Source organism: Agelaius tricolor, unplaced genomic scaffold (genome assembly GCF_023055355.1).
Source record: "Agelaius tricolor isolate 1412-34295 unplaced genomic scaffold, bAgeTri1.0.p SCAF_15, whole genome shotgun sequence".
Taxonomy (NCBI): Eukaryota; Metazoa; Chordata; class Aves; order Passeriformes; family Icteridae; genus Agelaius; species Agelaius tricolor.
In genome coordinates, this window is record NW_027269275.1 from 19,462,532 (window position 1) to 19,477,487 (window position 14,956).

At 51.5% G+C, this 14,956-nt stretch overlaps 1 protein-coding gene across 1 annotated transcript; it reads right to left on the minus strand.

The window, feature by feature from the left end:
- Window positions 1-3,897: 3,897 nt before the first annotated feature.
- IRF8 (interferon regulatory factor 8) lies at window positions 3,898-14,285 on the minus strand. Its single transcript, XM_071440790.1, has 9 exons — window positions 14,244-14,285; window positions 11,764-11,938; window positions 9,902-10,085; window positions 8,865-8,953; window positions 8,359-8,470; window positions 8,050-8,097; window positions 7,022-7,408; window positions 6,345-6,460; window positions 3,898-5,482 (listed from the first exon to the last, which is right to left on the minus strand). The coding sequence occupies exons 2-9, from the start codon at window positions 11,935-11,937 to the stop codon at window positions 5,312-5,314; spliced, it is 1,281 nt and encodes a 426-aa protein (XP_071296891.1). The 5' UTR covers window position 11,938; window positions 14,244-14,285; the 3' UTR covers window positions 3,898-5,311.
- Window positions 14,286-14,956: the final 671 nt, after the last annotated feature.

Consider the following 14,956-nt stretch of genomic DNA (forward strand, 5'->3'; position numbering starts at 1 on the left):
CCCAGAAATCAAAATGCTCCTCTGCCATGGAGTAGACATCTTTAGGCTGGAAAATCTTAGAAAATTCCCCCAAATTTCCTGCCCTGGTCCACCCTTTCCTGCCAGATGTCAGGAGGATTTGGTAAGCACATGGCTCCTGCCCAAATATTCTTGAGGCAACCCTGTATGTCCTGCAAGTTAAGGTTTCCTTCATGGAAACCAAGCTCCACTCTCCTTCCCATGTGGAACCTTTTGCTCCTGAAGGCAGGATTTCAGCCTGGGCAGCTCCCAGAAACTCCCTTCCCATTCCCACAGGCCCTGCTGGGACACAAGGAGATATCCTGACATCAAGCAGGATTTTGATGGTGCCGCTGCTCTGACTCCAAGTGTGGGAAAGCACCAAAAAAAAAGCAGCAAGGATTTTGGGGAGGGCAGTCCGAGCATCTCATTTGTGCTCCACTACCCTGCTACACCAGGAGGATCACTCAATGGAGGGGATGCAGGGGATAAACCACCCCCAGGGTTTGGGGACGGGGTCCTCAGCCAAAATCTTGGGCCACACTTTTGGGACCTGGCAGCAGAAAAGCCACTGGCAGAGAGGAGCCCACAGTGGCACTGAGGTTTCACTTCGGGGAGGTGACAGAGAGGAACCCAAATGAACAGAAACCAACGAAAGTATTTGAGTCACCCAAAACCACCAAGGCAGGGCCCAGCTGCAGCAGCAGCAGCGCCCTGGGGCTGCCCAGAGCCAGGCAAGGTGCAGGGATGGTGCCCAGGATGCGGGCAGTGCCTCTGGACTGGGGCTCTTCCAGAGCCCAGCAGCTGGGGATGGCTGTGCCCCTTCCTGCCTGGCTTGCAGGAAAAGGTGAGAGACGTGCAGGAAATTCCTTCTGGAATCTCACAAAGGCCACGGTGACTCTGGGCCAGAGCACCCCTGTGTGAAATCACTGCACTCACCTGGAAATCTGTGCTGGAACATCAGCCCTGGAGGCTTCCTCATGATGGATTGCAGGATGGGGAAACGCAGCTCAGGCCTAAAAATTCCATAAAAAACCCAAAAATTCCATAAAAAACCCAAGAAATTCCCCATAAAATCCATAAAAATCCATTTAAATTTCCATTTAAATTTGCATTTAAGTTTCCATTAAAAATTCTAAAAAAATTCCACAAAAAATTTCCAAAAAATTCCATTAAAATTCCAAAATAATTTCCAAAAAAATTTCCATTAAAATCCAAAATAAATTCCATTTAAAATACTAAAAATTATTTTTAAATTCCATTAAAATTTATTAAAAAATAAAAAATAAAAAAAATCATTAAAAATGGAACAAAAAATCCTCAATAAATTCAGTTTAAAAATGCTAAACAATTCAATAAAAATTAAAAATAAAAAATTAAAAGCCCTGAAAAATTCCCAAAAAGTCCCATAAAAACCCAGAAAAATTCCATTAAATTCCATAAAAATTAAAAAAAAAAAATTAAAATCCATTAAAATTCCACTAAAAATCACATGCCCACCTCGTTACCCTTCCTGCATCCCACTGGCTCCTTCCCAGTCCCTCCTCACCCACCAGGTATTTCCTCTTGGTAATCTCTGTGGGATGGAGGCCATGGTGCTGGTTAAGGTCCAAAACTGAGCTGTGGGCTCTGAGACAGCACCAAAAATAACCAGAGCAGCACAAGGCACCTCAGCTCCCCACGGGGTGGGAATTGAAAGAGCCCTGGGCAGGAGCAGGTGGCTCCAGGCGGGCACCAGTGCTGGTTTCTGAGGAAGGACTTGGCCCTGCACATCTGGGGAAACCACGAGTGGGTTTCTGGTGTCCCAGGCTCCAGCTCATCATGAATTGTTCCAGCACAGCCCACAGAGGGTGCCTTGGACCCAGCTCCACCCTGCCAGGCCCACAGGTGATGCCTCAGGTTTTGGCTTTTGTATTTCTCACATTCTGTGCTGCTTCAGTGTGTGGGTCTGGGTTCACATCAGGGGATGCTGAGCTCTGGGCACAGAGCAGGGACACAAAACAATTCCTGCTCCAGCTGGGCACCAAGGACAAATGATCCAAATCTCAGCCCAAGAGCACAAACACCGTGGGCTGGAGAGAGAAAAACAAGGATGGGACTGCAGGGGCTAAAGCTGGAATGGGACAATGAACTGCAAGATGCAAATGGAGCAGAACTGATCCAAGGGAGAGACCCCGGGAGCGCTCGGGCATTTTGGGACCATTTTGGTTCATCCTGGGTTCGTTTTGGGACCATTTTGGTTCATCCCGGGTTCATTTGGGACCATTTTGGTTCATCTTGGGTTCATTTTGGGACCATTTGGGTTCATCTTGGGTTCATTTTGGGACCATTTTGGTCCATCTTGGGCTCATTTTGGTCCACCTTGGTTCATTTTGGGACCATTTTGGTCCATCTTGGGACCATTTTGGTTCACCTTGGGTTCATTTTGGGACCATTTTGGTTCACCTTGGGTGCAGCCCTGCTGGGCTCTTGTGCTGCCCAAGGTCCATCTCCATTGAGGAGATCCTTTGAATAAATCCCTGCTTTATTCTTTAGCTCTGTCCAGCCTCTGTTCCAGGTCAGCCTTCCCAAGGCATCACAGGAGGTGAGGCTTCCTCAGCCCCTGAGGGAGCAACCAGGGCTGGAGCAGGATTAAAGCCCGTGGGATGCTCAGGAGGAGCAGAGAAAGGCTGAGCCGTGCTCACAGTGCCCCTGCAGGTGCCATCCCCACCCCAGTGGCACCGCATCCCACAGGAGCTTACAGGAGTTGGGGTCCCCTTGGCCTTTAGGATCCTGGTGCATCCCAAAAACTCTCGGTGTGCAGCCAGTTCTCCTCACAAGCCCCAAACCCAGGTGCTTCACTGCCTGCAGAGGCACAAGGGCACAGGCAGGACCATGAGCATCCCACCACCAGGGCTGGGGCCAGCCTGGAGGAATTCCCTCAATCTTCACGCTTGATCACAAAGTTCCAGCTGGTTCTCCCATCTCAGAACCCTGAGAAGTGTGGATGGAGAAGTGTCCTGGTTTCTGCTGGGATGGAGCTCATTTTATTCTCAGTATTGTCATTCAGTGACATTTTCTTCTCAGGAATTGCCATTGAATTGTACTGTGCATCAGCTGCTCTCCTTCACTTCTACTCCGCTCTCCCTTTCATTACAATTACTATACTTGATATTTTTATAATTAGAATCCCTGAACGGTTTGTGCTGGAAGGGACCTTAAAGTTCAACTCATTCCACCCCCTGCCATGGGCAGGGACACCTTCCACTGTCCCAGACTGCTCCAAGCACCATCAAACCTTGCCTTGAGTATCTCCAGGGATCCAGGGGCAGCCACAGCTTCTCTGGGCACCCAGTGCCAGGGGCCTGCCCTCCCTCATAGGGAAGAATTCCTTCCCCAAGTAAAGAATTTCTTCCAAATATTAAACTGTTCTCAGTCCACAGGGCTTTTCTTTCCAACTCCCCTCCCTCTGAAGGGGTACCAGGGAGTGAGGGATTACACCTGGGATTACACCACAAGAGGACAGTGGGGAAATGCTCCCATTTCTCATGGGAAAAGGAAAAGAGGAAGTTTTTGGACACAAGCATAAAAAATCATCCCCACCCCATGACCTCGAAGCATCACACCCAGCTCAGTGCCGTGGCAGATGAGCAGGGACACATCCTCCTCCTCCTCCTCCTCCTCCCTGGAATGAAGGCTCTCCAAGTGATCCCATTTCCCTGCCTCCATTGCATTACAGCATTTTGACTCATTTCATTCTGCCTGGAGATGAATCCAGGAAAAGGAAGGAGGTGACAGAGGCTTAACACAGACCCCACCACAGGTAAAAACCAAATTAGGGGCAAGTCAGAGGTCCCAGACTCCCCCCAAGCAGCTCTGAGCCACCGCCCATTCCACCCAAAAACCACATTGCAAGAGAAATACAAAATATAGCACTTTAATTGCAGGGAGATATAAAAATTTACCCAACAAATTAACAAACCTCAGGCATACAATAAATAGGCAGCTTTGGTGGCACGCACACACGTGCAGCCCTGCTCTGGGAGGCACCAGCAGCTCCCCAGAGCTGGGGGCACACACAGAGGCTGTGAAAATGAGGATTTACACATGGATGACGCTGCCTGGACACGCCTGGGAGAGCCCCACACGTGTGTTTGGGAGGGTGAAGCCAAGCTATTCACACTACGCCGCAATCTTGAAAAATTAAAGTTCTGTGTATTTATATAAAAACTCTGGCTCTGGTCAGGAAAAATTAAGATTCCCAAGTTTTCATCTTCAGTATTTACATATAGAATCTCTGCATGGGTTCCCAAATTTCAATCCACTTTGGTGTGAAAGAGAAACACATAAATCTCACAGCAAAAAAAATAAAAATAATAAAGAAAGAGGAATTTCAGGAGTTCTCTTTGGGAGGTACACCCTGCCTTCCACCAGCAGGACTCTTTGAAGGGGGAAAGCTGATTCCTGGATATAATTTCCTAAATTTGAGCATTCTAAGGCTTTTCCAAGAGTCACCTCCTATCGAATTGCTGCTCTCAGCAAGGTCTGAGCTGCAGATTGTTGGGGCAGGTGGTTACAGCTGCTGGTTTTTGGTTCTGCCTGACTGGCCATTAACAAAGGCAACACAAAGCAAAGCCAGCCCTGACCTTCCTGCACAGCTTGGATGCTCCCCAGCCATGAGCTACAGACAGTCCTGGGACTAGAAAAGTCACTTTTATCCTAAATTCTTTACAGGACAAACACTGAACATCCAACCTGTTTGCTCATGGCAATTTTCACCACTGGATTTATACAGACTCTGCGCTGGAAACAGCAAAGAACAAAACCCAACTTTCCAGAAAATAAAGAAAAAAATAGGAAAAAAAAAAAGAAAAAAGAAAGGAAAAAAGCAGAGGAAAATAAAAAAATTAAAATAATAAGAAGAAAATAAAAAAATTAAAATAAGAAAATTTAAAAAAAGAATAAAAAAATAAAATAAGAAAATAAAAAACAATAAAATGAGAAGAAAATAAAAAATGAGAAGAAAATAAAAAATAAGAAGAAAATAAAAAAATAAAATAAGAAGAAAATAAAAAATAAAATAAGAAAATAAAAAAATAAAAGAAGAAAATAAAAAATAAAATAAGAAGAAAAAAATAAAAGAAGAAAAATAAGAAAATTAAAAAATAAAATAAGAAGAAAATAAAAAAATAAGAAGAAAATTTAAAAAATCAGAAGAAAATAAAAAAATAAGAATAAAAAAATAAGAAAATAAGGACACTTTTTAGTGTCACTTTTTAGGACATTTAGGCCCTGGTGGGAGCAGTCTGGGTGTGGCCAGGCCAGCCCAGCAGGCTCACACTGCGATCTGCTGGCTCTCCCTGAAGAGGGGCCGGGGTGTGCAGATGTCCTGGAAGATGCGGTAGCCCTGCTCGTGCTGGGGCTCCTCAGCCATGGGCAGCATGGGGCTGGAGCTGCAGCTCTTGCCAGCCTCGTCCACCGCCTGCCTCAGGTGCAGCTGCTCCACCTGGGACAAAGCACAAAGGGCAGGGATTGAGTGAGGAGGGAACTCTTGGGGCATCTCTGCTGCTCCAGCCACGCAGCAGAGCACAGGGGGGGCAGGTCCTGCCAGGAGAGCAGGTCTGGCTCTCCACAAGCAGCCCCAGGAATAAAGGAGCAGCCCCAGGAGCTCCTGCCAGCAGGGATATCGAGGTGCAAGGACAGGCTGGGGGTGTCCCAGCGCGTCCAGAGTGATCCACCGGGGCAGACATCCAGGACAGCAAGAGCTGACGAGGTCAGGAGCTGTGCAGGAGGCACAGGACCAGTCTCTGATGTTGTAAAATCCCCACAGGAGCTCACAGACTCTGCTGGGTCTCTGCTTGCTCAAGAGGGGATGCCACACCCTCCCTGTGCCCTCCCTGTCACATCCCTGCTGCCAGAGGCTCCAGAAACCCTGTCCTGAGCCTTTTCAAGCCTACAACTGCTGCAGCTTCTCCAAGGAGAAGCTTCTGACCAGAGCCATGAGGACTGACCCCACATCCCACCCCCTTCCAAGATCTCCCAACCCCACTGCTCTCAATCACAGGGGATTTACTTCCCCATTTCCCACAGGAAAAGGCAGAAGTCCCAGTGCCAATGCAGGATCAGGAGGAAGAGGAAAGATTTCCCTGCAGTTCACAAAACTCGTGCCCTTAGGGAGCTTCATTTGCAAACCCAGCTCTGGGAATTTGATAATCAGCAGCCCAAGCACCTCTCAGGAGGCTGTGGAAAAGCACCACAGCACTTCCACCCCAATCCAGGCACCCAAATGCCCCGTGGCTGCAGGGGTGGGGCTCTGCTGGCAGAATTCCCTCCCTGCCTGGTCCCCTTTTCCTCCCAGCCCCCCGTACCTGGACAAGGATGAGTTTACACCTCAGGGGCACCGCATCTGGGAACTCCTCCCCGAAGCACAGCATGACCCTGCTGTCAGGGAAGCGGCCCTGGTTGTTGTAGTACTGCTGCAGCTCTGCAAGGACACAGGAAAACTGGGAATTTGCCCTCCAGGGGCTTTGTGACACATCCCCTGGGATCAGACACCCTGCAAGGAAGCTGTGGGTTCAAGCAAAGCCCCCAGTCTGGAATTTGCCACATGACCCCAAACACCCCATTATCCTTTCCTAGGTCTGGTAGTGTCATCTGCTCACCCTTGGGAACCCAGCAGGGAGGGATTCAAAGTGTGCAAGGAAAAAGGGTTCCACCCTTTTTCAACCCCACCACGGGGCTCAAGGGGGTCTCACACTGGGTTTAAGCTCCAGAAACCCTTTGTGCATTGTCCCAAAGCTTTTGGAATCCCAGAATTACCTCAGCTTTTCCAGGGAGCTTCTGGCCAGAGTCATATCCCTGTTCTCCCATCCCCTCCCTCAAGGTCTCCCCACCCCAAAACTGCTGCCACCCAGGACTGTCCACCACATCTGCTGGCTGACCATCCTCAACCACCCCCCAATGCAGGGATTTACTTCCCACAGGAAAGAGCAGAAAATCCCAACACCAAAAAGAAAAATAAATAAATCAGGAGGCTCCTACAAACCTCGGAAGAACAAATTGGTGTCAAAGATCTTCACCACGTCCTCCCGGTCCAGCTTGTTGGGCCTGTCCTTGTAGGCCATGGTGTTGCCACTCCAGAAGACCCTGCCCTGGCAGAGCCTCTTGATGAAGATGCCCTGCTTGTTGCTGTGCAGGAGGACACCCCTCTCCAGGTGGCCAAAGAGCTTCCTGGTGATCTGCTTCTGGCGCTCGTTCTGGATGGCGTCGGCCGAGGGGAACCGCACGTGCTCCAGGGCATCAGGGGCGTAGAGCTTCTCCCCATGGCCCGAGGGCTGCCCCAGGGAGATCCTGCAGCCCTCAGAGCACGAGGTGCTGACGTGGCCCACCAGCCTCCCGCTGTAGTAGAAGCTGATCACCATCTGGGAATAACCTGGGAGGTGAGGGACGTGGGGGTCTCATCAGGGAAGGGACGTGTCCAAATCCCAAATCTCCTGGGATGGCTCCCTCTTGGTGGAAGGACATCTCCAGGGCTGGCCAGCAAGTGAGAGCTCCCAATATTGCAGGATTGGTGTTGGAAGGGATCTCTGGAAACCACCCAGTCCAAGCCCCCTGCCCAGGCAGAGTCACCTGGAGCAGGTGACACAGGAACAAATCCAGGTGGGGTTTGTTCCATGAATTCCTCTCTGAATGTCTCCAGGGAGGGAAATTCCACAAGTCCCCTCCGACACCCTCCATGGGAAGCTTTTCCTCATGTTGAGGTGGAACTTCTGGTGGTTTAGTTTCAAACCCATTGAACCTCTCTCCCTCCTGCCTTTGCTCCACACTCCCCCCATGCCATGAGCAGATCCCCCCATCCCAAAGGCTGCCTGATCCCCCCATCCCAAGCAGCTGCTCTCCTCCCCCATGCCACCAGGCAGGATTCACCCCAGCATGGCAATGTGGACAATCAGGAGGGTGCAGCACCTCCTAAACCCAAAGCAAAGCCTCCCTGAAGGTGGGGGACAGAGTCAGAGCCACCTCCTGCCGCCACAAACAGAGAGGGGCACCTGCTGGCCAGGTGAGGAGCCTTACCTGAGTGATACTGCTCGTAGCTGGAGTACCCATTCATCAGGGGCAATGCTGTGGGCACAGAAAGCCAAGCTGAGCCTGCATTCCCAAATCCCAAATCCCCCAGTTCCCCCCACCACCCCCCTCATTTTCTGCCCCAGTTTTCCCAGCTCCCACATGGGAAATGCCAGCAAAAAGCTCCCAGCTGGATTTCTTCATGAGTGCTTCAAACATTCTTAATAAGGAAGATAAAACACACAATGGGGAGCAGTTTATCCCCACACAGGAAGATTTTTCCTGCCCCAAACACCACACAAGCTGTTGGCTGCTTACCAGGGCTGGGCTGCTGCACCCACCAGTCAGGTATTGGGGGGTTCCTGCAGGTCTCCTGGGGGGGTGAGGGGCTCCTCTTGATGATGCCCAGGTACTCATCCACACAGGAGGGCTGAGGGACAGCAGACACCGGGATCAGAGCAGGTTTTGTGCCTCCAGCATGGCCCTTGGAGCAGGGAGGGCCCAAATGGCAATGCCAACCGGTTTTTGTGGGCTTGGAAAGACCAAGTCTGGTTGTACATCTGAATAAGACCTCAAGAGCTACAGAGGGCGAGCAGGCAGGTGTGACAAGGCCAAGGAGGGGCACAGAGCTGTGACAGACCCATCCCCAGTGAAGGCCTCTCCCAGCTGGATGCACAAGGAAAGCAGGGGCTGGCGCTGCCTCACCTGAAGGAGCTGCAAGCCCAACCCTGCAGCTCTGCAGAGGCAATCTGGGGAAGGCAGCGCTTTCCCAAAGCTGACAGCCTGAGCCAAGCCCTGCCCCTGCAGCCAGGGTGAGGCCTCACCTCTTTGATGAGGTCGTCGATGGCAGAGGAGCTGCAGTCCATGTCGGTGACATCGTTCAGGCCGCTCCCGTTGGCCACCCCTGCTTTGCCTGGAGGGAGGGAGAGGAGGGGCTGCAGTCAGAACACCCACACTGGCCAAGCACAGCTCATCCTGAAGGGTTTTGGACACCTCTCACCCAGTGAAAGTGGTGAAAGCAGGAACCACAGCAGAGCCGTGTGACAGCACCTTGGAGAGGCTCACAGCCCCTCCAGAGCTGCTTTTTTGGGGCCAAAAATCACTTTACAACTCATCTCCCCCCTGCACAGGGACCAGCAGCAAGAAAAATCAAAAGCCTGGCTGGTGACAGAGACAGAGCTGGAGCAGGGGAGAGGGTTTGGGGGTTTTTTTGAGCACCCCAGAGACTGGGGCTGGGGCTGCTGCTTCTCTTTTTTCCACCAGCCACCCCAGGGCAGTGGTGCTGCTGGTGAGAACCTGCAGTGCCATTTGCATAGTGGCAGCACAGCCCCTGTGTGAACAGGCTGGGGGGGACAGAGATGCTAAAGGCAGATTTCCTGACTGCAAAATCATGCCTGTTTTTTTTTGCAAGTTTTTAACTTAAAGGACAAAGCACACAGGCTCCCCTAACCACAAATAGTTATAGTTAGTGTGAGCTGAGCCACACCAGACATCAGAGCAGCTCTCTGCAAAATTGCTCCTCCAGCAAGAAAAGGGATTTATTGCTGCTCCCCACCATCCTCGCTGGGCAGGGGTTGGGAGGAAAAGAAAAGGTTGAGGCTCATGTCCCTCCTCCAGGCAGGGAAGGTGGAATTTGCCCCCACAACATCCTCAGGGATGGGAGCTCCCACGAAGCTGCAGCTGTCCCATATTTCCTAGGGGTTTAAGGGGTTAAACAACCCAAGCCTGGCCTTTGTCCTCCCCTCCCTGCCACCCCAAGGGACACGTGCAGAGCAGGACAAGCACAGAGCACAGGGAGCCGTGCTGGGGTGCAGGGCTGTGCTCTCGGGATGGACCCTCAGTCCCTTCCTGGGGAACTCACACTTCTGCTCCTCCTCTGGCACGATCCTGTAGACCTTGTAGGGCTCGGAGATGTCCAGCTGGGACCTGTCTGTCACCTCCTCAAAGTCAGGGCTCTTGTTCAGGGCACAGCGGAGCCGCGTCTTCCACGTGGCCGGCTCAGCTTTGTCACCCTCCTTGAACTTGCCCTTGAAAACAGCCCAGGCCTGAAGCAAACAATGAGAAAACAAAAAACCCTAAGAAAATCCTCCCTGTGAGCCCTACAAAGCCTCTCAGGGAGGAAGAGCTGGGGTTGCAGAGAGCATTTTGCATCTTGCACCCTCTCGAGCATCCCTTGGGGATTTGCTGTTTCACTCCTAGACTGCAGCCACCTGCACGGCCACCACACCTGGGCAGGGTTTGGGGTGCAGAGCAGCACTGCCTGCCTCAGAAATGCAGGAAAGGCTTCTAAAAGCCAGGTTTGCAAAAAGCAGAGGTCAAAATCATCACTTCTGCACCTAATGGTCAGGAGCGTGAGGAATCGCTGCTCAAAAATCAAAATAAACCTCATTGCCCAACTCCTGACTAATAAATTAATAAATAAATAAACTGGTTTCCCCAAGATCAGAATATAATCTGTGCTTTTAGTAGAAGAATATATTTTACCATTGAATAAAAACATTACATATTTTTTTAAATATACATATTGATTTCTTTTGTAGATATTTCTATATTTTCAGAGGGCTGAGCTCAAGACTGTCCTCATAACTCAGTGCTCCCAAACCAGTTCTTACTGAAATTAAAGGACAGAAATTTGGAAGTGGGATCAGAGGGAAGGGAATTCCTGGGGAAGACCTGAACTTTTTGCTTCAGGATGGAATTTTCCCATTTTTTCCAAAACTGGAAACCCCCGCTTCCGTGAAATTTTTCCTTCCCACCTACAAAGTCCTTTTAGTTTGTTTTTTTTTTTAATAAACCCAGCATTTTATCATGCATTTTATCATCAAGCTCATCAGCATTTTACCAAGAGAAGCTAATGAGAAGTTTAGAGCAGGTCAAAAGCTGCTTCTCACATCACACCTGGATTCAAACACGCTGAAAGCAAACTTAAAACTGGTCCTAAATTTTGATGAAAAGGAATAAATCATCCAAAAAAAAAGCCAGGAGACCAACTCCAGCATCTCCTGCAAGGGTTAAAGATGCAAAACCCAGAGACAGCGTGGCCATGTCCCACAAAGGGACAAAGCCAGCAGCACAGAGCCCAGGAACTCTCAGAATCTCTGCTGCTCAGAGTGACTCTGAGATATGTACAGGCTTCTTTTTCCCAGCCCAGCTGTCAAAGAAGGAGTCAGGATTTTTCTGTTTTTGTTCTCAAGGTTGTTTATTATTTCTTATCTATAACATTCTTTCTCTGACCTGCCGAGGTCTGTCTGGCAGGTCGGGTTGAGGCACACTGGTGTTATCTTTTATTCTAAAAACAACCTGTACATTATTTACCATAACTTCCCAATACCCATCACCTATGTTAGACACTGAGCTTCTACCTTAAACCAATCCAAAGGTATCACCATCACAGCAGAAGGTGGAGGCCAAGAAGAAGAAGAAGGACAGGACACACCCAGGTTCCTCCATCTTGCCTCCTGAACCTCCATTCTAAAAACCTCAAAAATCTATTTTTTACCCCATGATAAATTCACTATCATTCTACTTAAACCTTCTTGCCTTGTAATCCTTCATATAAAGGTTGGTAATTGTTTCTCCATGGGTCAAGATCAAAGGCTCAGGGGTCTCGGGCTCTGTGCCAAGGTCTCTGAGCCCCCTGGGCAGGGTCTCAAGCCCTCCAGGGCAGCCAGAGGAACGTCCTGGGCTCCAACAAGGAGCCACCAAGAAAAAGACACTCCCTACCTTGAAAATGGAAGCATCCACCTCCTGGTTGTAGTCCTGCTTGCCAGCGTGCTTCCAGGGGATGCGGAACATGGACTTGTCCTCGTTCTCCCAGATGAGCCCCGCGTAGAGCTCGCTGTCGATCTGCTCGATCAGCCACTGCCGCAGCCGCCGCCCGCCGTTCCTGTCACACATCCTGCACGGGCAAAATCCACCTTTCACCACGGGCTTTTGGCAAATGTTAAAGTGAATGTTATGTGTGTTGTGTTAGGAAGTTAGGCTGTGTCGGTTTTCTTGAATAGCGCGTTAAATGTAGTTTGAGGTTATAACAAAATGTTAAAATGGAAACCGTGCTATGTAGGAGGCTTTTTGTCCTAAAGAAAGGAATCGCAGCGAGATAGCAGCCACAGGACACCTGAATCTTTCAGGGAAAGAGAATTTATCAGAATTCTCTCTTATCAGAAGAAACGAGCTTCTTCCCACCTGGCTCAGCCCTGAAGAGGCTGTCAGGATTCAGAGGGAGAAGTCGACACTGACCAGACAGAATCCTGTGTTTGAATGGAATTTATGCATCATGTATGAATATGCAACAGGTTATTGTTTTTAAGGGTTAATTCTCTGTTAATGTGGGTCCTTTTTCAGGCTTATGCTGCCCAGAAAAAGATACCCGGATGTCCTTAACTCTTTGTTTCTATTGTCTCGTATTGTCCTAATCCAAATTGCCCATATTATTATTATTACTCTAATTATATCACTATTTTTATAACCATTTTATTACTATTAAACTTTTAATATTTTAAAAACAAGTGACTGGCGTTTTTCACGCGTAGGGACACCCAGCGAGCCCTCTCAGCTCTGCCAGCTCCATCCCAGCACAGGGACTGGGCTGCTTTGTCCCCTGGCCCCACGCTCGGCTGGCAGCAGCACCACCTGCAGCTTTTGGAAGCCCCCATGCCAATGCCTGCCCACTTTCAAGTCCCTTCCAACCCAAACCCTTCTGGGATCCCACAACTCTGTAATTCTAAGATTAAAACACCCCCAGCCCGCACCCCCACCCAATCCTCGGCTTCTTTTAAAATTAAAAAAAAAAAAAAAAAAGAAAAAGAAAAATGAAGGCAATTTCCTTCTGAGTTGCTACAAATTCTTCCTCCAGCTCTGCCAAAGTTCCGCTCCCAGAGCGGCTGACTCAGTGCTCTGCTGATTCCTATTTTGCTGCAGGATAAATGACAGAGGAAGCAGCTGGATGGGGATTAAAGCCCCCAGCCGTGCTGTCACCTGAGCAGGTGACACTGGGCAGGCCATGCTGGGGTGCCAGAGCCGTCCCTGGCACAAGGATTTGTCCCGGAGGGGGCAGCAGCTCCTCTCACCAAGCACGACTTGGGGAGCTGCAAACTGCATCCCAAATCCTCGCAGGGATAAGGAACACACAACTGCTGGAAGCAAAGTGCCAGGCTCAACCCTGCCTGTCGTGACAGGAGCTGGTGGCCTGGCACAAGTGATCAGCAGCCCCTAAACCAACGTGCCAGGCATTTTGGGCTCTACGTTTCACAGGGCTGCCTCTCCCTCATTTATTTGTTATTTACTGCCCCACTGGAAGATTTTTGGGCAGAAAACAAGGATGCTCCCAGCACAGCCTGAGAGCCAGTGGTGCCTGCTTTGCCATGGGCGGCCACCAGCTCAGTGCCACCAAATTCCATCCCTTCCTGATGGCCCTGGCTACCCAGAGCACAGCCCCTGGTTTTGGGATGGTGAGCACCAACACCACCAGCTAAAACATCACAGAGGGCACAGCTCTGGATGTCCCAAAGGACATGGCACAGCTCATCCCTGGAGGAATGGGGCACACGCAGCCTCTCTGGGGGCTCCAGCGCCCACCCCAAGTGATGCCAAAAGGGAAGAACCCGAGAAATCCCGCAGAAATGGGACACTTTTTCTAGAAAGCTTCTTCGCATCACTGCCGGAGGCCCGGGGCTCCATCTGCGTCCCCGAGAGGGAGTCACAGGCTCGGGACAGCGCCAAGGAGCCGCCTCCACCGGGCTGGCAGCGGCAGCGCCGCGGCTCCACCCGCCCATCCCGGGCTCTGCCACCCGCAGGGCACCGCGACACGGCGACATCCCGCGACATGGGGACATCCCGCGACACGGGGGACATCCCGCACACCCCCTGCGCTCCTCGGCAGCGTGCGGGAAACCGGGGTAGGGCTCGGGAGCTCCCCAGCCTTTCCCCGCGCGGTGCCGGTGCCCTCCCCGGTGCCCTCTCACAGAGGATGCCGGTACAGGACGCGGTCCTGCGGCAGGTCCCTGCCCTCCCACGGGGATGCCGGTGCCGGTCCCTGTTCCCTGGTCGGTCCCTGCCCTCCCACGGGGATGCCGGTGCCGGTACCCGTTCCCCCGGTCAGTCCCTGCCCTCCCACGGGGGATGCTGCTATCGGGATGCCGGTATCGGTCCCCCGGCCGGTCCCTGCCCTCCCGCGGGAGATGCTGCTATCGGGATGCCGGTACCTGTTCCCCCGGTCAGTCCCGGCGCCGTTCCCCTTTCTGCGCTCCCGGTGCCGCGCCCGCGGTTTCGCCGTGCTCATTATATATACAAGCAAAAATTATGCGGCCGCGCCTACCGCCACGCCCACTCCACGCTCCACCAATCACCGACTCCTCGCCGCTCCTGCCCCACCCAATGAGGAGGCGGGGCCGTGCGGGGCTGACCAATGAGGAGCGTCCCCGCGGGGCGCGCGCCGCAGTTTCTCTTAAAGCGCGGCTTTCCCCGAAATCAGCTGACCGAGGGGGCGGGGCCTGAGCCGGAGGGGGCGGGGCCTGAGCCGGAGGGGGCGTGGTTATCCCGCCCCTGTCCCGGGTCTGTCCCGGGTCTATCCCAGGCCGGTTCGGTCCCGTCGTTCCCAATCCCAAATTAATCCGTTCCCAGTTCCAACCCAGCTCCCCCAGTCCCAGAGCAGCCTGCCCAGAGCCAGACTGGTCTGGTACCAGTCCCAGCCCAGTCCATTCCCAGTCTCGGACCAATATCCCAGTCCCAGCCCAGTCCATTCCCAGTTTCAGACCAACATCCCAGTCCCAGCCCAGTCCATTCCCAGTCTCAGACCAACATCCCAGTCCAAAACCAGTCCATCCCCAGTCCATGATCAGTATATCCCCAAATAAACCTCCCCAATTCCAGACCAGTCTCCCCAGTCCCAGATCAATCTAGTCCCATACCAGTTTCC

Coding starts and splice junctions, on each gene's coding strand:
- IRF8 (XM_071440790.1), bottom strand. CDS start 11,937: ATGTGTGACAGGAACGGCGGGCGGCGGCTGCGGCAGTGGCTGATCGAG. Junction 8,098..8,358: donor GGTGCAGCAGCCCAGCCCTG/GTAAGCAGCCAA, acceptor CTGTGCCCACAG/CATTGCCCCTGATGAATGGG. Junction 6,461..7,021: donor CACCAATTTGTTCTTCCGAG/GTTTGTAGGAGC, acceptor GTGTCCTTGCAG/AGCTGCAGCAGTACTACAAC.